We start from the raw sequence: 27,828 nt of genomic DNA, 5'->3' as shown, positions 1-27,828 counted from the left end.
TAATAATAATAATAATAATAATAATAATAATAATAATAATAATAATAATCGAATATTTATACAGGATAATCCTTCAGTATAGAGTACTGTTATCAAAGAGGTCCTGTTGACTAAAGAATTTGGGACTTAGAAATAAGAATAACTAAACTACAATATGTAAAAGCAAAACATGCGCTAAGTTAGAACTATAGTAAAAATTTACACAAGGGTAATAATCGTCCAAGGCTTTCCTAAATAATACTCTAGAAAGAAAGTGATGTGGAACACAGTTATTAAACAAATGGCTCAGTTGTTTCCAAGCGTGACCAACCTCCGCTCCCAGGTAATCGTTGGGCATACGTCATTTTGTTGGTCCATATGGAGGAGCCTTGTTAATCAGATATCTTCTAGGGATGATGCATTTGTCTCTTCCAGGATTGGAAAATTCACACCTCTTACTGCTTAAGTCAAACACCTGCGTACTTCGAATTTTGTGAAGAAAACCTGCATATAATCTGTTCGGTCAGAAATAATCTATTACCTATTATTGCATTAGGACATCATTATCTCCATGTACCTTGTACTCTTCATTTCATTTTCCTGTTGTCCTCAAAAATTCATACATTCTAGGCACTATCATAAGTTGTTTAAGAATAATTTTGATTTTAGATTTTATGCTTTAGAAATTGAATACTTGGTTACTGAGGGGAGTAATGAAATAATGTGATCCACTGAACTCCACTCAGCATCAAAAGTGGACTTGTGGCCAGTCTACCTTTGAAAGTTGTCATCACAAGTCTTGACAATCATTTTACATGTGAATGTAATGAAACGAGCATATAGTGGACTTGGATTCATGACTTGGCTACTCAGCTGTAAACTCCCAGGGGACTTGAGTTCACAAAGGAATTAAAAGCAAGAGACAATCAACTTTCGCAACAGTACAAGCAAAGAAACATTGTCAATTGTCTACTGTTCAATTATTATTCATATCAGTTTTCCACATGTACAAACATTTATAGGCAGGTCTAAATACTAGTTGGGTTTTAGTGTGTTTTTTGCCTTTTAATGACTCTTTTAATGCAAAGACCGCGTTTCGTTTCGACTTAGGCTTTCGAAGTTGTTGAAATGTAGTTTTCGTCATTCGCTTTTTCTAGTTTCGTTTCGAAGATGTATATTTAGAGAAGTTTCGATTTTCGCTATTTTCACTTTCACTGTTTCATAACGTCCAAACATAACGTCTAAAATTTTCTTTTCTTGTCGAGCTGCAATGTGTGACTCGTGGCCGACTGAGAAGATACTTTTTTATTCGGATCTCAGCTCTGCACTTCGCTCGGTATGGAGCTTTAAGTGAATTCGTCATCCACAATATCTCGGATCCGCTGCTAGAAAAACAGCTCATGCATACTATAACGTGGAAATATTTCAGATTTTCTTATCTCTGAAACACAAATTCGAGACTTCCAAGTTTGTTTTCAACCACATGTTCCGGCTCCGGGCCTCACTGCTGATCCTTAGTCCACTCTCCGGGAGATTTGGTCATATGGACAGAACACTATTATATTTAGACCTTTCAGACTTGAATTTCAATCGTTTAATAACTGGCAAATTCGCAGGTTCGTCTCTACTCTTTACCGTAAAATGCGATGCGTATTCTCCGTAATATGTTACTGGTCCAATTGTTCCACTCGTTGCTTTACTACAGCTTTAAGACCCTGCGGCAGTTTACTTTATACATTGAAAAGTTTTGTGTCGTGGAAATAGTAATTAATGTTTGTTAATCATGTTAATCACATTTTTGTAAACTAGCCTCGCCCATAGTTAATAAAGGGCAATGGTTATGAAGCCCCACATTTTTCCTTTGTTTTAGGTTTTTGTTGGCCTTTTTTGCCCTTGAAGGTGCACTAAGGTGACAACGCTCAATAGCACTCCAATTAAGTTAAAAAAAAACTGACCAATAGAAACATACCTTTAATTTATTCAGTCTGAATGTGCGACCAAAAAACAAAAGGTTGTGCACTGTCAGGGAGCTTTCAACCTAAATTGCGGCACCGTTGTTTTTGCTTTTGATTTTTTGCCGATTTTCATGACCATTTTCCTCTACTATGTCTCGCCGTCTTATGCCAAACCATTTTCCAGAAACATTAGAAGTCTTCATGCTACTATTGCTTAAATACAAGCTAATACAATATGATACCAAGCAGGCAAATTCAGGTTCTCTCTCATTTATTTTATTTTAAACAGCGTAGCGTTACATGAAATCATTCATTATATTATAGTTTACTGAATGCAAGGAACCTTGGTCTCCTACAAAAGATTATAATCACAATCAGTGTATTACAGTCCATATAAGAGTTTTATACCTGCCACCTTGCGACTGTCAAATAGACACTGTCAAAGTTAGTGATAATATAATCTCGTTTACGAAAAAAGCAAATGCGAAATATATCTTACAAGTTAATTCTAAGATTGAGACAGTTTTTGATAATAAGTTGAAATTAAACACGTCGCGGATGCAATACTGTTTTCTCGCTCATTTAACTTATTGTCTATATATTAATTTGATGATTAACAGCATTGCCTTATATGAAACCAAGTGCTATATTATATCTTAGTGAATGCATTCAATACATCTTGGTCTTCTACAAAAGATTAATAATCTCAATCGGTGTATCACAGTCCATATAAGAGTCTATACCTGCCATCTTACGACTCTCATATAAGCAACCGTAAAGGTAAGAGATTATAAAATCCTTTTACGAAAAAAGCAAATGCAAACTTTATGTAACTAGTTAATTCTAAGAGAGAGAGTTTTGTGCTGAGTTATAAGGATCAACATGTCTTCTATTCCAAAAACTGCGTTTGTGTCCCATTTATGTTATTACCTATCATTAAATTGTATAGTTTATCAGCGTTGCCTTATATGAAACCATTAGCTACCTTATATACCTGCCACCTTAACACTGTTAAATACTGTCAAAGTTAGTGATTATATAATCTTTTTTACGAAAAAGCAAATGCGAAATATATTTCACTAGTTAATTATTAGAAGAGAGAGACAGTGTTTGGTAAGCGATCAGAATCCATTACGTCACTAATGAAATACTCCGATTCTCCCTCGTTTATGTTATTAGCTATAATTAATTTGACGATTAACAGCGTTGCCTTATATGAAACCAAGTGCTATATTATATCTTAGTGATTGCATTCAATACATCCTGGTCTTCTACAAAAGATTTATGATCTCAATTGCGGTGTATCACAGTCCATATGAGAGTCTATACCTGCCATCTTACGACTCTCATATAAGCAACCGTAAAGGTAAGAGATTATAAAATCCTTTTACGAAAAAAGCAAATGCAAAATTTATGTAACTAGTTAAGTCTAAGAGAGAGAGTTTTGCGCTGAGCTATAAGGATCAACTCGTCTTCTATTCCAAAAACTGCGTTTGTCTCTCATTCATGTTGTTACCTATCATTAATTTGTAGATTAACAGCGTTGCCTTATATGAAACCATTGACTATCTTATCTTGTAGTAATTGCATGTAATACATATTGGTCCCCTACAAAAGATTATAATCACAATCAGTGTGTTACAGTCGATGTAAGAGTTATTATACCTGCCACCTTACGACTGTCAAATAAACACTGTCAAAGTTAGTGATAATATTATCTCTTTTACGAAAAAAGCAAATGTGAACATTTTTTTAGTTAATTCTGAGAAGAGAGAGACAGTTTTTGGTAAGGAATTAGAATTCATTATGTCACCAAAGAGATACTTCTTTTCTCTCTCATTTATTTTATTACCTATAATTAATTTGATGATTATCAGCGATGCCTTTTATGAAACTAAGTGCTAATATTATATCTTAGTGATTGCATGTAATACATCTTGGTCTTCTACAAAAGCTTTATGGTTTCAATCGCGGTGTATCACAGTCCATATAAGAGTCTATACCTGCCATCTTACGACTCTCATATAAGCAACCGTAAAGGTAAGAGACTATAAAATCCTTTTACGAAAAAAGCAAATGCAACATATATGTAACTACTTAATTCTAAGAGAGAGAGTTTTATGCTGAGCTATAAGGATCAACACGTCTTCTATCACAAAAACTGCGTTTGTCTCTCATTTTATTTTATTATTTATCATTAATATGTAGATTAACAGCGTTGCCTTATATGAAACCATTAACTATCTTATCTTGTAGTAATTGCACGTAATACATATTGGTCCCCTACAAAAGATTATAATCACAATCAGTGTGTTACAGTCGATGTAAGAGTTATTATACCTGCCACCTTACGACTGTCAAATAAACACTGTCAAAGTTATATAATCTCTTTTACGAAAAAGCAAATGCGAAATCTATTTTACTAGTTAATTATTAGAAGAGAGAGAGACAGTGTTTGGTAAGCGATCAGAATCCATTACGTCACTAATGAAATAGCCCGATTCTCTCTCGTTTATGTTATTAGCTATAATTAATTTGACGATTAACAGCGTTGCCTTATGTGAAACCACTTGCTATATTACATCCTACTGATTGCATTCAATATATCTTTGTCTCCTACAAAATATTTATTATAACAATCGGTCGTGATTATATAACCCTTTTTAGAAAAAAAGCAAAAGCCTAAGATATGTTATTATAGTAGTTAATTCTTAGAGAGAGATTTTTTGATTAGCTTAGTAGTTAACTGATGCTGATTCCACCTTTAGCATCTCCTGTTTTCTCCACCTCAGGTTGTACTGCTTCTGGCGCTTCATTATCTGCATCTTTCACTTCAGCATTGCCTGGTTTTAATCCTTTAGCTTGTAGTGCTTTCGACGCTTCAGTACGTGTTGCGTTCTCTACTACTGCCTCAGCTACTCCAGGATCTGATGATTCCACCTCTTCCGTCTCCTCAGCATCTGCTGCTTCTTCACCTTCTGCTTTTGCCTCTGCTACTTTCGCCAGTTCATCTTCCAGCGCTTCGGCTCTTTCAGCGTTAGCTGCTTTCGCTATTGCAACATCGGTTTCGTTCCCCACTTCAAAAACTGCTTTCTCAACCACTTCAGCGTCTGATCCTTCTACCACGTCAGTATCTTCTGCTTGGTGTACTGCCTCCAGCATTTGATATTTCGGTGTTTCTTCATCTTTTTCTTCCGTCTTGTCATTTCTTGTTACTTTCACCATCTCAGCTTTCAGCGCTTCCGTCGTCTCAGCACCATCTTCTCTCGCCACTAACTCAATAGTTTCCGCCTCAGACAGTTCTTTATCAGATGCTTCCACCATATTAGTTTCCATTGCCTCTGTTGTTTCAGCATCTGCTGCTTCAAACATTTCAGTTGCCGCTCCTTCCTTGGTTTCTGCTTCGAAGGCTTCAAAGTCCTTAGCTTTGGCTACTTTCATGATTTCAGCATCCACTGCTTCTGTATTATTAAAATCTGTTGTTATCAGCTCGTCAGCAGTTACTGATCTTGAAACTTCACCACCAACTCTCTCAGTTACTTCTTTATCTGCTTCCTTTGTCGCTACGACGTCAGCCTTCTCAGCTTCTGCTCCCTGCACCGCACCAGCTCTAGCTTCCTCTCCACCTTCAGCATCTCGTACCTTCCCAAATTGTGCAAGCGATGACTCTGTTACCTCGTATTCTGCAGGCACTAACAGCTTATCCTCTAGATCTTCCAGCAATTCATCATCTGTTGCCTCAGTCTCCGTAGTACCTGTTTCTTCCGTTCCTGATGCTTTTGACAATTCATGGTCTCCTGCCTCAATAACACCTTTAAATGCTGCTTCTGCACCTCCAGTTTCTTCTTCTTGTCCCACGTCAGTTTCAGCTACTCTTGCTTTCTTAGCATCTGCATTTTCAACATCTCCAACGTCTTCTGCTCTCGTCACTTTAGCGTCTCCTGTTTTACCCAGATCAGCATATCCTGTTTCAGCCAAACGATCATGTCCTGCTACTGCCAATTCTTTCTCTGTTACCTCTTTCAGTACTTTCGTCACACCGGGATGTAATTTTTTGACCACTACAGCATCTGCTGCTTCACCAACTTCATCATCTGCTGGTTTCGCCAATTTCACATGTGCTGCTCTCGTCATTTCAGATTGTGCTTCTTCCCCCACTACAGCGTATCCTCTTTCTTTCAGTTGACCGAACAATGCCCGTTCCACTTCAGCTTTTACAGCTTCTGAGAACACAGCCTCCGTTTCTTTCACCACTTTACCTTTAGCCGCATTCGCCACATCAAGTTTCGCCTTTTCTCTCTCCGCTGCTTTATCCATTTTCCCCATTAAAGCACCTGTTGTTTCTGGTAGCTCAGCATGTGCAACGGATGCCACCTTTTCTTCTGCCGATGAAAACACTTCAGCTTCTGTTCTCTCCGCCGTTCGCGCCCGAACGCCTTCTAATACATCAGCATCTTGTGTTTCCATCACCTGAGCATCCTCTCCTTTCGGCACTCCGGCACCCGCTTCACCTGCCAATTCTGCATCTGCCCCTGTCACCAAGTTAGAATCTGCTGCCTCTGTCAGGTTTACATTCGTTGTGACCATTGTGGTTTCCTCCAAATCCACTTCTTCTTCTTCTGCCAGTGGTGCAAATTTAGCTTCTGATGTTTCCTCATCACAAGCAACATTATTCACAACAGCTGCCCCCTCTGTCCCCTGATCATGTGTCGTGACCATTGTGGTTTCCTCCAAATCCACTTCTTCTTCTTCTTCTTCTTCTTCTTCTTCTTCTTCTTCTTCTTCTTCTTCTTCTTCTTCTTCTTCTGCCAGTGGTGCAAGTTTAGCTTCTGGTGTCTCCTCATCACAGGGAACTTTATTTACTGCAGCTTCTACCTCCGTCACTTTATCATGAGTCGTGACCATTGTGGTTTCCTCCAAATCCACTTCTTCCTCTTCTGCCAGTGGTGCAAATTTAGCTTCTGGTGTTTCCTCATCACAAGCAACATTATTCACAACAGCTGCCCCCTCTGTCCCCTGATCATGCGTCGTGACCATTGTGGTTTCCTCCAAATCCACTTCTTCTTCTTCTTCTTCTTCTTCTTCTTCTTCTTCTTCTTCTTCTTCTTCTTCTTCTTCTTCTTCTTCTGCCAGTGGTGCAAGTTTAGCTTCTGGTGTCTCCTCATCACAGGGAACTTTATTTACTGCAGCTTCTACCTCCGTCACTTTATCATGAGTCGTGACCATTGTGAATTCCTCCAAATCCACTTCTTCCTCTTCTGCCAGTGGTGCAAGTTTAGGTTCTGGTGTTTCCTCATCACAGGCAACTTTATTCACTGCAGCTGCTACTTCTGTCACCTTATCATAAGTCGTGACCATTGTGATTTCCTCCAAATCCACTTCTTCCTCTTCTACCAGTGGTGCAAGTTTGGCTTCTGGTGTCTCCTCATCACAAGCAACTTTATTCACTACAACTACTGCCTCTGTCACCTTATCATGAGTCGTGACCATTGTGGTTTCCTCCAAATCCACTTCTTCTTCTGCCGGTGGTGCAAGTTGAGCTTCCGTTGTCTCCTCATCACAAGAGACTTTGTTCACTGCAGCTGCTGCCTCTGTCACCTTATCATGCGTCGTGATCATTGTGGTTTCCTCCAAATCCACTTCTTCCTCTTCTGCCAGTGGTGCAAGTCTAGGTTCTGGTGTTTCCTCATCACAAGCACCTTTATTCACTGCAGCTGCTGCCTCTGTCACCTTATCATGAGTCGTGACCATTGTGGTTTCCTCCAAATCCACTTCTTCTTCTGCCGGTGGTGCAAGTTGAGCTTCCATTGTCTTCTCATCACAAGCAACTTTATTCACTGCAGCTGCTGCCTCTGTCACCTTATCATGCATCGTGATCATTGTGGTTTCCTCCAAATCCACTTCTTCTTCTTCTGCCAGTGGTGCAGGTTTAGCTTCTGGTGTCTCCTCGTCACAAGCAACTTTATTCACTGTAACTGCTGCCTCTTTCACCTTATCATGAGTCGTGACCACTGTGGTTTCCTCCAAATCCACTTCTTCTTCTTCTACCAGTGGTGCAAGTTTAGGTTCTGGTGTTTCCTCATCACAGGCAACTTTATTCACTGTAGCTGCTCCCTCTTTTACCTTACCATGCGTCGTGACAATTGTGATTTCCTCCAAATCCACTTCTTCTTCTACAGCTAGTGGTGCAAGTTTAGTTTCTGCTGTCTCCTCACCAGAAGCAACTTTATACACTGTAATAAGTTAAAGTTTTTTTAAACAACTGCCACAGTAATTAAGTAATGCATACTAAACTAAGGTCAATGCCAATCGTTAACATATGTTTGTTACGTCCTCAGTGCCCATTCTCCGAGCAAGATAAAAACGACGTATCCCAATTTATAAAACGTCTTGTGGGGCACATTCAGTATTCCACGATACAGAGGAAATTACCAAAGTGTCCTAAAGGAATAATTGAGCTTATAATTGATATTAATAGTGGACCTCCATCAGTTAAAACATTCCAAGATGTCAACACGTGCAGTAGGAAGGTGCTCTAGCGAACTACAGTAAAAGTACATTTTTTGTGTCATGCTTTGTTAGCTGAGCCCCACTCTTACCCTTGGCAAGTCGTTTGGGATACGGATGGGCGGTAGCTTGATAAAAAGAAAGTTAAATTATTTTATCCATGCACATCATTGTGGTTAAGTAGGCAGTCGTTAATTCTGGAATGTTGTTCTTGCGTTGTGCACGTAAACTAAGAGTAGAGTACTTGCCTTAAACAGGAACGACAAAAATGAACAACAAGAAATAAATGGGAACTTCAGTGGCATATCCACAGCAGAGTGGATTTTCATTCAGTGATTTTTGGCTGAGTAAAAATTTTTAAATTTTACATTTTCAATGATCGCTCCCCATCAGTCTCCACACCACTTTTTCTTGGAAAATCGTTTTGTTAGAAAAAAAAAATAAAACAATGCTACATCAAGTTAGTTTATACTAGAGAAACCACAATATTCGTGTAATTTGTAAGGTTTTAGATCTACTCTCTCAATGGACTGCCTCTTTAGAATAACGGTAATGTTAACGTAATATGTGAGATAAAGTTATTTACGTACCCTGTACGATTGACACCACTGGCTCCTCCATCTCATAATCTGCACAAGGAAAAATTATCAATGATCATTTACTACTGTTATCAAATACAAGGTGACTGTTGATCTTAATTTCACCGACTAAACAAGTACGGGAGCATAGTGACTGCAGATTGTTGAATGATTGCCTCTTCCGATAATATTCAGCTACCAATTCACAGACGTTTTTTTATAATTTATTTGCTTATTACTGATCAGTCGATATGGCTTCATACCTACATGTTATTGTACAATCATGTACCGTACGTCATACTTTCATTGTTTTTGAATCAGGAGGATGTTAAATAATCCTCATAAGAAAGAAGGGAGATCATTTTATATTTACCTGAATCCGATGATGCATCAGCTATCTCTTGATCTGCAATCAACAAAATAGTACAATTTTCTAGCAAAACGTTTAAATGTTTAGTGGTTTTTTTTTTTTTTTTTTTTTCAGAATGGACATCACTGGAAAATATTCTGTTACGTTTTAAGGGACAATTTGGTTTCTCCCCGGTGTTCGATTTACGTGGTAATTGCTTGACGATCGTAAACAGTGCACAAAAGCAGTGTACAAAAAATAGCCTTTAAGAGACGATATATCTTTGACTGTAATGCTTGGTAACGCAAAGGTAACATACATCATATCATCGCCTTCATCATCATTATTGTTCAATTTAAACAATTTTCTGGCCAAAAAAAGATAATATTTTGATCAAAATCGCTTGCCTTTCTATGATTTGGGTTTAATTGGAATACAGGAAGTGTAAAAAAAAAGAAAAAGAAACAAAACAAATTAAATGTAATGTACCTTGCTCGGCAGGTGGATGAGCCAAAACATGCATCTCTATCATTTCCTGGTCTTCTTCATCTATTGAAATATGTGCAAGTAGTTATAGGAGTGAAACTGATTGACTAAAAACGATAAAAATAAATAAAAAAACCTACAAATAGGAATGTTAACCTAACCAAAATTGACCCAGGGAGGTATAACTGATCAATTTTTAACGAGGCATCAATTGTAAGTATCATCAAAAGTAGTATACTTTTGCAAAGTAATGCCAAAAAAAAAAATTAAGTGTCACCTTCATCACCGTCGTCTTCCTCACTACCTTCGTCTTCTTCTTCGTCTTCTTCTTCTATTGCAAGCAGCAAACAAACGTAATTTTAACTAAAGGCACACCTCATACGGGGAGAAGTTTGTGGCTTAGAGAGCGAATAGAAAACTAAGCGCGACAAAGATGCAAATTATAGTTCAATTTCAGTTACGCTAAGAAATGACAATCTTTATCGCACTTTTTAAAAGACAACACTGTAGCGTGTGGAACTTAAAATCAAAACAGTTTGTCATTATTTGCTCTATTTCCACTAACTATCAATACAAGTTAAACGAAAACTTTTATACCTTCTTCATCACAGCAGGTGGAAATTCCTCGCACATAGTTCCAAAGCTTTCGCAATTTGTTTTCAATGGTTCTTTGTGCCTGGGGTAGAAATCAATTGTTTTATGTCTTTCTTTGTAAACTTCATTTGTTTTGCATCAGATAAAGACCATAATAATGCCACTGTCTTCAAGTAGGTAAAATGTTCATCATCCTAGAGACAGATGGATGGATGGATGGATGGATGGATGGATGGATGGATGGATGGATGGATGGATGGTTGGATATATGGATGGATGGATGGATGGATGGATGGATGGATGGATGGATGGATGGATGGATGGATAGATAGATAGATAGATAGATAGATAGATAGATAGATAGATAGATAGACAGATAGACAGAATCTTTTATTTTCATAAATTAAAATAGACAAATTCTTAAAATTTGTTTTTCCATAAAATCAAATGGATGGATGGATGTACATCAATACACAGATGATCAACAACAACAACAACAACAATCGACGATAAACATTTTATGACTATTCATTAATTCGTATTTGTTTAAATTGCCACTTAATGGCTAATAGAATAAATTGGCTTTGAATTCTTGCGCTCCATTAAAGGTACCATCAGCCTAAAATGCAGCTAGTGTTCACTTTAACTATACCTGATACGGTAAGTTTTAGCTTGCCAAACCACGTCCTAATTTTATGTGCACGAATAAGTCACTTCGTATAGGTAATCACATGAATTCAAGTGCAACTTGGGATAAATCAGCAGGAGTAAATGTTTCAAAGGCTTACCAAGTCTTTTACGAGTGTTGATTTATCCCAAATTGCACGAGACAAATCGTGTGATTAATTGTTAATAATATACATGCAAAAATTTGACTCCGTTTTCCTCTTATCGTGTTTATATCATATCATGGCTCACTGGTCCAGCCTACATCAACGTTATTGGTTGAAAAATTACAACCTTGATTGACATGCTAGCACTTGTGGAGACACACAGACCAGAAAGAAGAGGAAAGTGGTGTGAAAAGCCGTCAAAACGTGTTTAATTAAATAAGTCAAATGTTTGTTGTCGATTCTAATTGGGGCGAAATCGATCAATATTTTCAAAAAGTGAAGATTTTCGAAATATGAATCAGCTAGAAATACTGTCCTCGAGAGGCGGTGAGGCTGGCCGTGGCTTTTCAGGAGCTGCTGTGTAGTTTCCCATGTGTGACTTGATGGTGGAAATGATTTTTTTCATGAAACACTGACGCTAAATCATTCTGGCCAGAGATTTAAACTTGACATCTTAATCGCGAACGCGATGAAGTTGCTTCCACATCGAGGGTCTGGCCTGGTCTGATTAAAAATATTGCTTTAGCCGCTGGTGCTACTATTAACTGAACTGAAGCTGTTTCTCGAGCTAACTGGCTGTTGATGTTTCTAGCTGATGGTGAGCGAGAGCTGTCGCTGTTCTCTTTCAACTCCTTCGTCATAGTCATCCAGTGACTTCTCGTTTCTGTGGTCCGTTACCGCTACCTCGCTCCAGGCCTGCTGTTTCCTGGCTCTGTGGTTGGAAAAGGTCCTCCAAGAACCTTCCAGGGTCATTCCTTTTATGACGGACCTCATCATGTCGTCCATCTTGTTCACTCCCTTCGGCTTCCAAGGACGGATTTAGCACACAAGACAAAAAACTGGACTGGTTGTCCTTATTTCGGGAAGACGACGCCATAGACACGCTGAAAGTTGCAACGGGACATCCGTCATCTCCAGTTGCAAACATTTTTGGAAGGAAGCTTCTGGGCTTTGAGAAAAGTCCGGACTGGTGTGTTTTTTTTTTTTTTCAGGTTCTTGATGAATTTGACGTTCTCTGTATTGTCGACCTCGGAGACCGAATTATTGGGTCAAAAGCCACCAAACTGTTTGGACAAGGACTTGGAGACTTCCCTTTCCTAGCTTCTTTTTTTCCCACAGCTCTTTTTCCTCGCTTGTTGTCAGACTTCTCGCCTTGTTCGGCCGCTGGCCTTTGCCTTGTTGGCGCAGTAAGCGGGCTTTTCCCTCAAGAACTTGCCTAGAGCTTTTAAACTCTCTCGCGCGAGGAGAGTGTTTGTACTCTTTCTCTGTCACATATTGGTCCGTAGCCCGTAGCACTAACCATTACACGAAGGTTATCACGCTCGTTATCTTGTCCGTATTTCTCACCAACTGTTGCGTAAAACTCCTTTGGAATTTTGTTCAGGGCCTCGGGTTCGTACTTTTCAATACTTTAATGATAGCCATTTTAAGAAGCCCAATACTTCCAAACTTTGAGCTGGTTATCTGTGCTTTGTTGTGTGTTTTTGTTCTTAGCATTCTCCTATAAACTCTGAATTAAAACGTTGCTACTTTCTCCTAACCTGTCCGCCATTTTGTTTTGTTGCGCTTTGGCGACTTTCCTGTCAATCGATTTAATTTAAACTTTCTGTACTGATTGGGATTAATTGAGGTGTTCTCAGTCAATTAGCGTACTGAATTTTTTGCATGTATATTATTTCCGGGAATAACCGCATGATGAAATTAACGATCGAGTCGTCTATGCTTCTCGAATGCAGAAAAGTCTGCATCATCGAAACAAGAAGACTTGTGCAGGAGACAATCAAGGAGAACAAGGGGGATATTCGACTCGGCCAAAACCCAGATCTTTGTCGTGACTACATCATGAGCGCAAATATGATTTGAATTTGTTATTAAAATTTGTGTTGCTATATGGTGGAAACCTTATTTCCCACAAGAGAAATTTTACATAGATATTGTAATATACGACGAAATCTGAGTAAGGTGCAATATTTCTAAACTATCTAATATACCAAGAGATCAAAAACTACTATTATTATTATTATTATTATTATTATTATCATTATCATTATCATTATCATTATCATTATCATTATCATTATCATTATCATTATCATTATCATTATCATTATCATTATCATTATCATTATTATTATTATTATTATTATTATTATTATTATTATATACCTTTGGAGTTGAGAAGGTGTAGAGGTATGGATTTATTGCCGAGTTGATAGGGAGCGCGAAAACAGCAATCCAAACAGCGATATCCCCTATTGGACTGAACGAGTCATCTATCGCTGATCTCATTCCAAGTGCTACAATGGGCGCCCAGCAGGCAACGTCTGTCATGACAATAAACACAATCCGTTTGGCCAGTGATGTCTCCCTCTGAGTATCGGCGGTCTGTGCTCTATGTGCTCTCTCTCTTCTTGTCCCTTGATGGGTGAGGCGCCATTTGGAGGACCAGGTCTTAAAAAATATCATGGCGTATGCAATGATAATAAAGACCACAAAAACCAGGTTTAGACCTACAAATATGCCAGCTGAATATTCCCAACCCGATATGAATTCAGGGGTGAGCTGAATTGGCAAACAAACTACCGATTTACCGTAGAAATAAATGCCGGACTCTGGATCATAGAAATATCGGATGCCGCATGCAGGAAGGAAAGCAATCACAGCACCAACAGCCCAGATCAGAAAGCAAAATCCATGGGTCTTCTTTCGAGTCAGCACCTTAAATCTGCGTGGATATACAATGTGTTTTACCCTGTCCAGTGAAAGGAGTGACAGAATCATGATGGAAACCTCACTAGACAACACCGAAATTCCTCCTACTATTTGGCAAGGCAAACCAGTTCGCCACTCGAAATCATGCAAATAGTAGACACCGGACCAAACCGCATCCATTATCCCAATGGTTAAAAGGTAAATGCCCATCAGACCATCAGCCGCCGCCACGTGCATCAGCATGATTGATTGCACGACGTTCTTATCCTTAACGCGTATTCGCCAAACGATGACGAGGAAAGCACCAATTGTGGATACAATTCCAAGAATCCAAATGCACTTTTTGGGACCAGGGTTTCGAAACATGCTGTCACAGTTGGCGAAGTTGTCGTTGTGTACATAGTCGCAAGCAGCGTCTTCCTTGAATTCTACATGGCAGCACATGATGTTGGAATCCATAGTTCTAAAGAGCAGATAATAACAGTGATAATAACAGAAGTGATAAAAATAATGATATAATAATGATGCATATGATGATGATGAAAAAATTTGAGTTCTTTTTTATTTATGTCTGTAAGCCAAGCCTTAAAGCTAACACTGTTGACCTAATCACTCCACCGTGATAAAAATATCATAGAGCTTCTATAAAATGCAAATTTTAATTATATACACGGTACACAAGAAGCACGTTTTACTATTGAAATGGAAGACAGCCTCTATTCATTGCTTTCCTAGAACCACAATTTAAGGGCAGTTTCTGTGCTTTCAACTCTCTTTGTGGTTCACAATACTGGTGAGCATATGAAATTCATCTGGATAGGTTGGCTCGTCCGAGACATTCAGGCTCAGGAGTATTGTAACGTTGGTCCTTCCTGCACAGAATTCAGCTGAGAAAGGTAACTATGTACTTCGTGTATAAGTTTTCATCTCGATATTGTTTGGTAGCCGGAAAGACAAAAACACAAATTAAAGTGTAAATCAAAACATAAAGCTTTCAATGTATACTCGATGTTGTAAATAATGGCATTCAGATGGTGTAAGAAGGATAATGTTTTCTGCGAAAACAAGAAGAAGAGACCTGAGGCGACGCATACCATTTTTTGAGCTTCGTCCTCAACGGTAAGCGTGGTCAGACCAAGCGCTTTTTTTAAATCTCCGTCTGGGAAAGGCGAATTCCATCCGTCTATGACTCCCACATTGTCGAAGCCGTGTATAATTTAAACTTAGTACACAGCAATGCTTTGAGCTGTTTCTTTCGATGCAACAGCATTTTCTAAAGATATAGGGATTACATTATTTTGGATCCATCATCTGGAACGTGTTGATTATTACAAACTCGCACAATTGACACAAGATTAATAATATTAATAAAACATTTTGCTGACCCCGTAATGATGTAAGACGTGGGGGTACCCCCATGAGTTTTTTTACAAACACGTGACGTTAAGCTAAGTATTTTCGATGTTTTTGAAAAATGTTTGATTCAAACGTTGACAAACGAGGACATTTATCAACGAATTTGGGTTTTACAATATGTTTGCCATTTTTATTACCGCTTCATAAACTATCGGTTATCATTCTTTCCAAAATACTTCCAGGGAATTGTTTTAAATAACACTTACTTTTACTTCTCGCATATACGTGGTATTAGAACTCCTTGTCCCTTCCCCTCAGATATCTTACTATAATGCTCAAGAGTAAAAACATTTTCTTACATCCTTGTTATGTTTTTCATCTCAGCGAAAAAACCCTCAGGGAGAACGTACATCAAGTTGAAATGCATGTACCTGCAATTGGAGTGGGAAAAAGCGATGTGTTGGAAATACTCAAACTGAAAACATTATGTTCCATGTTTTCTTTAACATAAACTAATTTCGATTTTGAAACGGCAATACCGCATTTTTTTTAATGTCATTTCACCGAATAAGGTAAAGAGAACGCGCAAAATACAAGACCGTAATACACTGTAGTTTCCTGGTTTGACAGGATTACAACAGAGCAAAAACGGGCAACGACATTTCACTGGCTCTCTGTGTTGTTTATGCATTCGCACACACCATATACTAATAGAGAGATAGATGGACAGATAATGCTGGGTGCATTTCAACACTCTTACCAGATCAGAAAAGAGAAGCCACATATAACAAAATCTTTTCGTACGCGCAGATATTTTGCTCATTGCTCGTATTCTTCCTCGCCCCCTCGGGGCTCGGTAAAATTTTTCACAACTAGCAAAATATCCGCGTGTATTATATGTGGCACAATATTCGATGGTTGAACCATCGAATAGGATGTATATATTGAAGGCTGGTTAGGAGAAAATATGCGACTCCGCCCAATACGGAATATGTTTTCTCCAAGGGCCATCAATATAATGCGGTATTGCCGTCTCAAAACTGCAATTAGTTTTGTATCGCGATTCATCCACTATTAGGGACAAATAAAACTGAAAAGAAATCATTTCGCAGTAGGTCAAAATGTATATTCTTGCCACCTGCGAACGTATCCATGGTAACATTTTTCATGCTCAACAATTTCGTTCCGCGATATTTGAGATTTGGCGGCAATTTCGTAATTTTTCGTGTCAAAAATCAATAAATTGAAACAGAAAAAAACGTGGATTTTCCATATGGTCACATATCGTTTTCTGTGGTGGTGAATTGGGCGAAATAGCATATTTTCATATCTGCGGTACTATTTTTCAAGGAGTTCTTAGAACATCGATGCTGAAACCGAAACAGGAGAGTCGCTGAATAAAGTAAGGGAGCCGAAAACTAACGCAACTGAGCCCAAACTGAACCTAGGAAAAAAGCAAGTAGTATTGTAATCTTAGACGACGGGGAGATTGAAGAGCTCCAGATAAAGTAGGTCGCGAAGAACACTGTCAAAGGAACTGAGAGTGCTGTTCTTCGCCTTCAAGCGCAGTACAACGATCGATATGGCGAGAGACAGGAGTTCACAGGCATCAACAAAACAAACGCTTCCGACCTACTGAAGCACTTCTTTCTAGAAAAACACAAAAGGAAATGTTTGAACCGGGAAGGTGCTCTACAGCTGTCTACAACAGTACGGCCACAACTGAAAACACGACTAGCTCCGAGCGCCGGTAGCTGTTCTCCAATCTTTTCAACTGTTTTACTTTGAACTGTTGCCAGATTAACATTATTTAACCAAATGGTAAGTGACTTTCCATTTCATGACAAAGTTAAAGTGGCATTGCCTCTGTTAATGGGAAAAGGATTTTAGGACAAAAAATTGGAGGGATGTAGCTGTGCCAGAAAGCGTCCAGTCGTGTTTTGAACTTTTCATACATTTGTCTGTAAAGCGAACCAGCCGTGAACTGCTACTAAAAATAGTTCGCGGGAAAAAATACAGGGAAATGTATGGAAAGTTCAAAACACAACTGGATGCCTTCTGGCACAGCTACATCCCTCCAATTTTTTTTTATCAAAATCCTTTTCCTAATGCCAAAAGTTTTCAATTCATGAATTTTTTAGAAGCAATGTTTTATGACAATTATTTGACATCGGATTTCCAAACAAACACTGTTATTTCAAGCGTGTTTGCCTACTCGTCAAAATGGCGTCGAAAACCGTGATAAGGCCAATTAAATCAACTTTTTTTCTGAAAGTTTGGAGAGCCATTTGAATATAGCGACGCCAGTCATAGTCAGTTTGACCAGTGAGAGGCTAGTATTTTGACAGAATATTTCGAATTTGATGCGTACGTGAGCAACCCAGCTCATTGTCGATCAGTGTCGCAATACGTAAGACAGAACTATAGGGATTCAACAAACGCATCTTTTAACCATGTCTACACCCTTGAAGGAAGGGGTGGGGGGGGGGGGGGGGCTGGGTCATTCCCATGGAAACTTTGAACCTGGATACCTTAATTTCTCAAATTTGCGCAAACGCCATGAAACTTAATGATTTAGGATACTGAACACCGAACTACCGGCCATTTTCAAAGATTGCATCTTCTTCAGCTTCAGTTAGCTCTCTTGTAGCATTTGGACGGTTTTCTTTTCTTTGGCGAACCAGGTTCTTTCGTTTGGTAGACTGCAAGCAGTCCCTTAATTTCTGGTCAGTCGTGATAGTGTGCTCATAGCGCAGCGAGACTTTTCTTTGCGCTCGGCTATTTCGCGCGACCTCTCGACTATCCAGAAAGGGACTGCTTACAGTCTATTCGTTTGGCAGCAAGAACCTCTCTGGACTTGGAAGACTCGTTATCCTTAAGAATGTTGATCAGACTTCCTTTTTAATGCAAGTGGCGTTGAAAACTTTGCTGGAACCCTCTTAATGTACACGTTTCGTACTCGGTGCCATCTTGTTTACGAACGGAGATAAAAATTTGGACGAAAGAAGGTCGAGCTCATTGGTAGGTATGTTTTCAATTGCTCTGGACTCTTTCAGTTACTTACATTTTTTTCCATGCGTTTAGTCGCTTTTAGTCTTGTATTAAGTGATTTTGGATTTCTGCGCTTGCAAAATCTTCTCAATTTCGAATTTATCTTTGCTCCTAGCTTCCTCGGCTGGACTCAACGTTTCCTCATTCTTTTTACCTGCTTCCACGTTCAGGGTTACTGGTTCTTCCATTTAGTATCATTAACAGGAACAAGCCAATTTTTTTTCTTTTTTTGTTTGTTACTTTTTGAGGACAAATGTTACAATAAGGTCGGTCTAGATGCCGGTCTAGACGGGAAAATCTAGACCGCCGTCAATATCGATTTTAGCCAATCAAGTTCTTGAATTTGATCGTTTCCAGTTCTTTTGAGACACGGTCATTTTATAAATGATTAATATTTCTGGGTGTGGATTCATGAACTTACAAAAATCGCAGTCTGGTTGTATCTTTGAAGGTTGCCTTGGTGACGTTTCGTATATTATTGCCTGATACGTCACTGTAAAAAAAAAAAGAAAGCATTGTAGTCTGATTGTCTATTGTTCAAGTACAGCTGGAAGGTGACACACCTTATGGACGATACTTTTCAGTATGCTCAGTGTTTACTGCCACCGCCACATACATTATTTTTGAAGTGAAAATTTACAAGAGTATAAGTTAGTACGCCAGAAACCTGTTGGACTTCTAAAGCTAGTAAAGAAGGGAAATAAGAAAACCTCATTACTTAATTAATAAATTAATCAAATTTTATATGTTGTTGAAGGTTATTGGTGCAGTAAAATGAGTGAAAATCAGTGTAATTGAAGTGTGGTAGAGAGAACTAATGGATAAAAGATAATCTTTACTGCGTACAACTTTCGGGTTCTTTTTTAGTTTCTTACGCAGTTGCGATGTTCATTAATATTTTAACAGTTTTTTGTACTTACAAAGACAGCAGGTTTGTTAGGCCATCAAAAATTCCTTCGGGTAGTTCGTCAATTTCATTTTCCAACAGATACCTTCCACAATCATAAACAAAAAAGTTTTAATGAATCGACCAATATCACTAGAAGTGACCATTTTATTTTATATGCCTTTCAACGTTTTGGTTTAAGTGGAGTCTAGATAACTAACAACTTGTCATCGCTTTAAATTTCCTTCAGGTCAAACAATCGCTTAGTAGGGCAGCCTATATAATAAGCTACTCGTCAAATTACGGGAGGGTGAAATGATAACATTTTTTATGTATGTTTTAGAGATCCTAATACAACCAAGAAAATTGTTAATAGCCGACGTTTCGGCGTCATCGTGACACCATGTTGATTACTGACGGACACAAACAAAAATCGTCGTCTATTTGTAAACACTACTTGAGCGAGCATAACTCGAACGTGCCTCCTTGTCTTTCAGAACAATTTCACGTGCTAGCTAAACGTTTGAACACATTTGATTGCCTGATTAAGGAGATGCTTTTCATAACAAAACTTAAACCATCCCCAAGCGTGCAAACAGACTCGATTTGCGCAAAGGTATTCACTTGAAGAACTTGTGATCCATTGTTATTATGCTAATTTGTAGAGACTGTAGAGTATAGAAATCAAATCTTCGCATTAATTTATCCACTTTGCCTTGAGAATGGTGTCTCGATGACGCCGAAACGTCGGCTTTTAACGCTTCCTATGGTAACGGTAATATTTCCATACAATCTTAATGCAGTTCTATGGATTTTAATTCCTTTTTGGATACTTTTAGTAGTGGAAAATAAGACATTTGAAAATTGAAGATTTGATTGAAAATCAAAGCCAAAGTATCACGTTAGATGAAGTCAACAGTTCTCTTTTTGCACCTTAAAGGAGACTAGTTTCATTGTAGTGTCTTTCTTTTTCCAGAGATTATGCCGGGATGAGAGGAATGGCCCCTAACTCCCAGCCCCACTCACTCCCCACTAACACAAAATTCAACCGACAGGAGTTAAAGTAGCCCGATAGCCTAGTCTAGAATGTCAGTTAACTCTCCAAAGGCTTAATCCAAATTAAAGCTTTCTAAGATCTACTTACAGATCGTATAAATCCGTTAGCCCTTTAAATTGATCGCGATGGAGCTTCGTTATCTTGTTCTTCTCCAATTTCCTGTCAGATCATAAAAAAGTAAACATATTTGAAGAAGGCCATGTAGGTCAACGTTTCGAATTAAAACTCGCCCAAAGGGTTAAGGTGCAAACCTGAGGCGCAAATAAACCCTTCACTACTCTCATTTGTCCAGTATCAAACTAGTTACCTTATACTAAATTGAGCCAATCTTCACACCAAATAGTTTTTTTTTTGTATATATTTTCCCTGCTATTAAGTACAGCACATAAAACTAGTGGCTTCTCTTTTTCGCTCATTTTGGATAACTACTTAAACTCAAGATAATATTTGCTATGTACCTCCTAGTGTCGTCGATCGTAGTATTTACGAAAACGTTTTTTCACCGATTTGTCGGTAACATGGCGAAATTCACGGGATGGCTATACGGCGCTTTGGTAGATCACTAAAATAATTATTTACCTTAGTATCAGTAAATAAAGGATGAAAAAATAGATGATTACTCCACTTTGACACGGCACTAAGAATATCCACCATTATTCTCACTCTCACTTACATGAATGGTTACATTTTGGTTTTGTAACTGACAAGGGCATCATTATATCTCTCGATAAAGGAATGAGCGCCCTACGCCGCTTCCTGTGTAAAATAGTTCTACAGATATTTAATTACATTAATGTGCATTTTTCCCTGAATAATGTATGCGCTTCAGAAAAAAACAGTTTTCTTCTCCCTGACATATGTCCACGCACATTTTTGCGTGAGTCCTCGTCTTCTCTTGCGCTTGCCTCATTTTGGAGTTGGTAAAAATTGAAAACATTGTATAACGAGCGTCTTATCTAAACCAAGTTCAGTTAATTATAATTAAGTATATCGATCAGTGTAAAGCCAGGCCTTATAGAGATCTAGAGTTGCAATGCATATTGAGAGGAATTATGACTTGTGATTGTTCGTACCTAATACTTTATTTTGCGCCTATGATTGAAATTTTTCCATGTGCGTTCGTTAAATTGGTACAGTGTTTGGCGATTCCAATTCAAATTGTAGGAAGTAAGCTTAACTCAAAATTCACTTACAGTATCTTCAGCTTGGTCAAGTTACGAAAGACGTCAGGAGGGATGTCATCTAGTTTGTTACGTGCCAGAAACCTGCAAAAAGGCGAATGAATGCAATGTGATATAAGAAAGAAAAGATATATAACTGGCTGCTTTAACTTGTTACATAAGCTTAAGCATATTCAAATTGGCATTAGTGTGGGTTGTAATTGTGATTGACGGATTGTGGCCACGCTTATGTTGTGATCAAGGGCAGTACAAACACATCCTTATATTCCTACTGGAGTTTTCCAACCTTTAAGTACTGTGTATTAAACATCCAACAGTATGAACATTCTGCACAGTGAATGTATACAATGATAATATAAGTAGACATATATGAACAACATTTATGAATGAAAGATCATCGAATGAAATTTAAGTAACTTTATGATTTTCCTTGATAACTGCATTCAGGATAACTGTCGAAGATAATTCTTTATGGCCTTTCTTTTCAGCTGTGACCAGTTTTACAACCTGCACACCTAACGGATAAAGTCTTTTGAAACAGCTTTAACTGTTTTAAAAAGGTCTTATATATTAGTAACTGAAATGATCCACGCTTTATTTATTTATGTATTTCTTTTTTTTTTATATGCAATCATAGAATGAAAAGATATAAGATAACAAAACTATAGATTATAAACAAAAAAGAAGCCGGAAAAAGTGTGATCCACGCGATTTAAAGCAACCACGTAACATTACGGAAAGTGGTTATGTGTCTTCAATAATCGCAACACCAAATGTCACTTACAGATAGGTTAGGTTACTGAGGCTGTCAAAAACACCTGGTGGCAGAATCTTCACGTTGTTGGAAGACAAATCTCTGTTGACCCAAACGGTGTAAAATCAAACTTATGAGACTACAACATTGATAAACAGATGACCAGTGTAAGCGGTGGTTGCCAAAGAAACAGGAAATGTTCTGTAATTTAAGTTACCAACTGCTTATGTTGCTGTTTTATCACCATGTATGACTACTTCTGATTTGTCAACGAGCAGTGTACAAGAGCTAAAAATAAAATACTGTCCCTCGCAAACACAAGCTGAGATGTCATCTTAACTGCTATGAATTCGCAGACAATACCCCAGTATTGTCCAACAACAGAGGTTATATGCTATCTATCAGGTTTGTCCACAAATAAAATATGTCATTTTTTATCGCTTCACAAACATTTTCACAACGACAAACGTTTGAGACCATATCTCCTCAGTCACCCTTGAGGTAAAACCGTAAGACCCTTTTATAACACATGTACAAAAATTATGAACCTTCAGGGGAGGAGAATGTTTTATTTATTTATTTATTTATTTATTTATTTATTTATTTATTTATTTTTTGCACTGTGGAAAAATTGTGGTCCTTGAAGCAATATTTCTGTTCCATATTGATTCTTTCTTACAAACAGGCTGGACAATTTTCTTAATTCCAAGTTTTGAGTGACACATTTCTTCAAAACGTAACAACATATGGTTCTGAATAAATATTTTTAAAATTAAATGTTTCTCCTATACAAAAAAAAATATTATGCCACTTACAGTTCATCCAGTTTTCTCAGATCTTTGAACAGTTTTTCGTCTAATGCCATGATATTGTTTTCATATAACCACCTAAGTTAAACAAACAGACAAAAATAAAATGTCGCCAAATAAGTTAAAAAAAAAAAAAACCCAGAGTAACCCATTATCATCGATCACACCAACTTCGGCGTGGCTTGCACATTGTTTACTCCCAAGAGACACATGTATGCAGCTTTGTCTTCAGTTACTTCTCCTTTTGTTTTTCGATAGACGTTGAGGCGTCCGTTACTGCGCTGATCCTAAATCAAACTATTTTAAAATAACGACCAGCTCGTCCCATTTTCCTGAAATGGGTCTTCAACTACCGATAAACAGACACTATTTAGTCACATAGCTAGTAACTGCAATCAATATTAATGAGTATTAGATGTTGAGTTAGAAACACGTGTCCATTGTCTAGTATGCTATATGGGCAGCGGCTATACTATAATAAAGTACAGGCCATCCACTTACAGTTCATCTAAATCCTTTAATCCACGAAACAGACTGTCATTCAACACCGTTAAATTGTTGTTGTTCAAGCGCCTATGCCAATAACAAAAAGATAGCAAAAGAAGCGCTATGTAACGTAATTTTTACTTATTGACTAATTGGCAACACACTATGACAATAGCTGTTTCGACAAAGCTTGTCCAAACAAGCGTAAAAGCGTGCGCGACAATGCCAAAAGGTAGTCTGGGAAAAAAACCAATAAATTGCAATGAAAGCTCAAGTATTCATTATGCCTCGACCGTACAGCGAAGATTTGAGACGGTGGGCAATATGGATTCTGAGCTTTCATTGCAATTTATTGGGTATTTCCCAGACTACTTTTCGGCAGTATCGCGTAGGCTTTTACGATTTTTCTTTTTTTTACGATTTGTTTTGTGGAAACAGCTGCATGTTCCAAAGATTCCTTATGCTTCATGGCGCCACTTTTACATTAAGAACTATAAAGTGCATAATGGTGTCACAAAGGTAACCAAAGTTTGTTAAACTTTTAAATTTAGTTTTTAGGTACAATCTAACGTGGTCATTACTAAAGGTTTACTTGAGGGCCATCCTCTACCATTGTCGGTTGGGAGAATTTAAAGACAAGAAGAAAACTTTGTTCGCCAAGGAAACAAAGTTCCTACTTACAGTCGTATTAGTTGTGTATTCTTGGTGAAGACATTTTTGGGCAGGTCTTGTAACTGGTTGTATTGTAGATACCTAAAAATGTGAATGCAGTTAGCGACATGGATGGAAGAAATGCAATCACGCGCACTGATGGGTATACAGAGTCAGTACACTATACCTTCCTTATACCAATCAAAGTCTTTGGTACTGTATAATTGCATGTGTGCCTTGGAATTAAACAGTGCCAGACATTTCTTAATGGCCTAGAATGTCTTTAGTTCAGTCAATAAAATCATTAGTTTGGATTAGTAATCAGACGTTTTAATAAATCAATTAAAGTTAATAATGAAATTAAGTCACTCAAGATGAAACTTGATAATCACAAACTGAACAAAAAACAAATGGAAGAGATCTATTTTGCTCAGTTCTAAGAGTTAATTTTTGTTAACTTTTACGTGTGATTTTGTGTTATTGTGTCTTTGGCATCTTCATTGGCCTGTGCGTAAAATAATTGTTCTTGTAACAAATTTAGGTCTATCCATAACAGGCAGAAAACAACAATTGAAACCGAGCCGGAATTTTTCTTCAAGCAATTTCGTGTTCTCGGCACTGATTTTTTTTAATAATGTACTTACAAGTACTTTAATTTCGTCAAGTTGTGAAACACACTCTCGTTCAACTGCGTCAGGTTGTTGTCGTCCAGAAGTCTGCGGTAATTACGAAGGGTTCATATCAGAATAAATTAAAAACAAGATTGTCATCTGTCAGTGATAACGCTGTTATTTTACAAGCCACAAGTATTATTTGAATAGTAAGGAAAGGTAAATAAATTAAGAATCGAATGAGATAATGTGTTAAATACACCTCTTCTTAAAGGAATATTTTAGGTGATGGGAAACTTTTAATAACATTACGTGGGAAAGAACTCCAGGGGAGGATTTGACAATTACACCATTGACGGATAGAGGATGATGAAAATTCGCGACAAAATATTAAAATACGTATTTGTAAAAGGTATTAGTCACCACCCTCCCCTCCGCTATTATGTTGTGTTGCTGAGTTAAATTTAGTTCAATCTAAAAAAGATTGGAATAAAAGGTCAAGTAAAACATTGTCAGTTCAAGTTTTGTTTTAAATATATTTACATCGTTTTCAAAAAGCCACCATACTTTAAATTTTCCAAGGGAGCACGACAGTCCTCAGCTCTCTTTAATATAACCCCCCACCCCCCCCCGCTCCAACCTTCAATTTGTTCCGACTTCCCTGACTACGTTGTCCTTCGCGCGAAAAGAAGCGCGTATTTATAAAGAAACACTACTACACAACAAAAGCAAGCACTTGTGGTGCAGATGGTTTTTAAACCTCCTGCTACCCATCTGTCTGTAAAATCAAAGCGTCTATATATGTGCTACCGCGCTATGCAAATGTCTTACATAATTTTTTTTCTTTGTTGTTTTCTCTCGTTGTCACGTGCATGATAGAATTTAGCTCCTATTTCGTATATATTCAGTTAGCATCGTTGTAAATTTCGCATTTTTAGGCCCGGTTCAGACGCCGAACTTTTCATAAGCCGAACCTAATACCTCGAATTAAGTACATGAAAAGTTCGGCATCTGAATCAGTTGAGAACGGCTGTTTCAATTTGAGACGGCTCAGCCGTTCTTCCCGCCTGGCTCAGCCGGGAATTTCGGCTTTGGAACGGCTTTGATTCAGGCGTCGAACTCTTCATGAGCCGAACCTAATGCACAAATTATTATAACGTATTCCAAATAAAAAATAAATAAACAAATAAATAAATAAATAAAGCTCTGACATTTCGATTGGTTTTGCTTCAAGTAATTAAGTTCGGCGTCTGAATCAAAAGGCGGGAATTTTCCTGATTTGGGCCGACCTTAATTTGAGTTAAGTTCGGCTCATGAAAAATTCGGCGTCTGAACTGGGCCTTAGTCTACCACGGTACTTGGCGTTGTAGCGTATCGTCGCAAAGCTTCTGTATTTGGCGTCGTATCCTTACGCTTTTGGACCTACTTGTATGGAGAATCATCGATAAGGTTCGTTTTTATTTGTATGTTTCATTTTATTTTGTATCGTTCTTACTATTTTTTTTTCTTTTAGAGCTGTCACGCTGGGACGGGCTCGATTATCTTATGTCTTGTATCTTGTGTCTTATGGCGTTACTCCAGTAAATAAAACTTAACGTAGTGAGCGCTTGTTGATTTAGCGGCTAAAGTATGATGAAGCAGATAACAGGCGCGACCACAAAAATACAAAAGAAAGAGATAGGAGCGGTATTTCATACTACACCTCCACTAGGGTTATATCAACATTTACTTAAAATGGAAAGTCCTCTGCATCATGATGACATATTTGTTCACGTTTCTTTCTCAGTGGTTCATATTTCCACGCGGGATCCGTGCATTTGCTTATATTTGCTCCTTTTGAGGTATGATAATGCCATATTTTAATCCCGGTCGAGCAAAACCGTTTTGCAGTCGGTGAGATAACCTGTAAATAGGCTCTCAAGTGGGGTATAGGGCGAAGAGAAAAATAAAGCTTGATCTTGGTTTCCCCAGACCGGTGCTAGTCTCAGGGTTTTTGGCTTTGATTTACCAGCAGCTGCGAATTAAAACTGGACACAGTAGCAGCCCTTATCTTGTTTAATATTGTGATGTAGAGGTGGCCTCTCCTATAAGCTTGGTGGTTTCCTGAGGTCTCCTCGCCTAACAACCTGCGGTATATTTTTAATAATTTGTTATACACATAAAGGCAAACAATTATTGATGATGATGATGATGATGATGATGATGATGATGATGATGATGATGATGACGAAAACTGCTTCGCAAACGTCATTGCAAGAACGCTGACGGGTGGTTTGATACCAGCATCATCAAACTCTATTTTTCATTTAATTTTGGTCTTGGGTACCCATTACCTAGCTGTAAATTGATTAATAACTGAGAAATAGTTAAATTTGGCAGCGGCAATTTTTAAGAGGCTAATTCTTAGAAGCAAAATTTTATTGGTGTATTTTTAATGAGTTTAGAAACAGTGAAGCATTAGACTTACTACCGGGTCATTTAAAATGTTTCAACAAGTGCTAATTTTTTGTTAAAATAGCAATGTGAGTGAATTCGAATTGCCTGCAAAATTGGAATTTAGTACTGAGAAGATGAGCAGTGGATGAGCAGTTCCCTCTCGTTTTATCTTGTTCGCAATATTTTCTTCGCCTTTGTTATCCGGGCGCATCGCCATTTTCTTTGCACCTCTCCCCACTAACAGGCAATGAAATGTATTTATTACGATCAAAAATTTAAGTTTGTAAAAAGTCTGAAAATTAGGTAACTTTTCCAAGGAGAGTTTTCGCGGTAAATATTATATCTTTTGGTCTCCCAAACTCCATTATAAGTAATAGGAATTAAACAAAAACAGTCTGCCAGTATTGTAAACCCCAAGGAGCAGTAACAACCAGCCGGATATGTCAATGCCTATTTTCTCACTGTTGTCCTATTTAGTAATTACTGAACCAAGTGTCCCTCTTTACAATGATACCCAGGTGTAATGAATGCGTGGCTGTGCACCAGGTTAACCTGTT

The 27,828-nt window shown here is 38.0% G+C and overlaps 1 protein-coding gene across 1 annotated transcript in view; it reads right to left on the bottom strand.

The window, feature by feature from the left end:
- Window positions 1-4,676: 4,676 nt before the first annotated feature.
- LOC146458602 (uncharacterized) overlaps window positions 4,677-27,828 on the bottom strand; it is a 71,282-nt gene continuing 48,130 nt past the window's right edge. Inside the window, exons 10-27 of the mRNA XM_085090498.1 lie at window positions 24,869-24,940; window positions 24,255-24,326; window positions 23,589-23,660; window positions 23,094-23,165; window positions 22,309-22,380; window positions 21,537-21,608; window positions 20,431-20,502; window positions 19,321-19,392; window positions 18,822-18,893; window positions 15,709-15,780; window positions 13,448-14,456; window positions 10,452-10,530; window positions 10,132-10,185; window positions 9,858-9,917; window positions 9,393-9,425; window positions 9,032-9,070; window positions 6,798-8,167; window positions 4,677-6,632 (exon numbers count right to left, since the gene is read on the bottom strand). Of these exons, the coding sequence (XP_084946624.1) occupies window positions 4,677-6,632; window positions 6,798-8,167; window positions 9,032-9,070; window positions 9,393-9,425; window positions 9,858-9,917; window positions 10,132-10,185; window positions 10,452-10,530; window positions 13,448-14,456; window positions 15,709-15,780; window positions 18,822-18,893; window positions 19,321-19,392; window positions 20,431-20,502; window positions 21,537-21,608; window positions 22,309-22,380; window positions 23,094-23,165; window positions 23,589-23,660; window positions 24,255-24,326; window positions 24,869-24,940 (5,320 nt within the window). The remainder of the gene's footprint in view (window positions 6,633-6,797; window positions 8,168-9,031; window positions 9,071-9,392; window positions 9,426-9,857; window positions 9,918-10,131; window positions 10,186-10,451; window positions 10,531-13,447; window positions 14,457-15,708; window positions 15,781-18,821; window positions 18,894-19,320; window positions 19,393-20,430; window positions 20,503-21,536; window positions 21,609-22,308; window positions 22,381-23,093; window positions 23,166-23,588; window positions 23,661-24,254; window positions 24,327-24,868; window positions 24,941-27,828) is intronic.

This window comes from Pavona decussata, unplaced genomic scaffold, assembly GCF_977016875.1.
Source record: "Pavona decussata unplaced genomic scaffold, jaPavDecu1.1 SCAFFOLD_232, whole genome shotgun sequence".
Taxonomy (NCBI): domain Eukaryota; kingdom Metazoa; phylum Cnidaria; class Anthozoa; order Scleractinia; family Agariciidae; genus Pavona; species Pavona decussata.
This window is presented reverse-complemented; position numbering and strand designations above follow the sequence as displayed.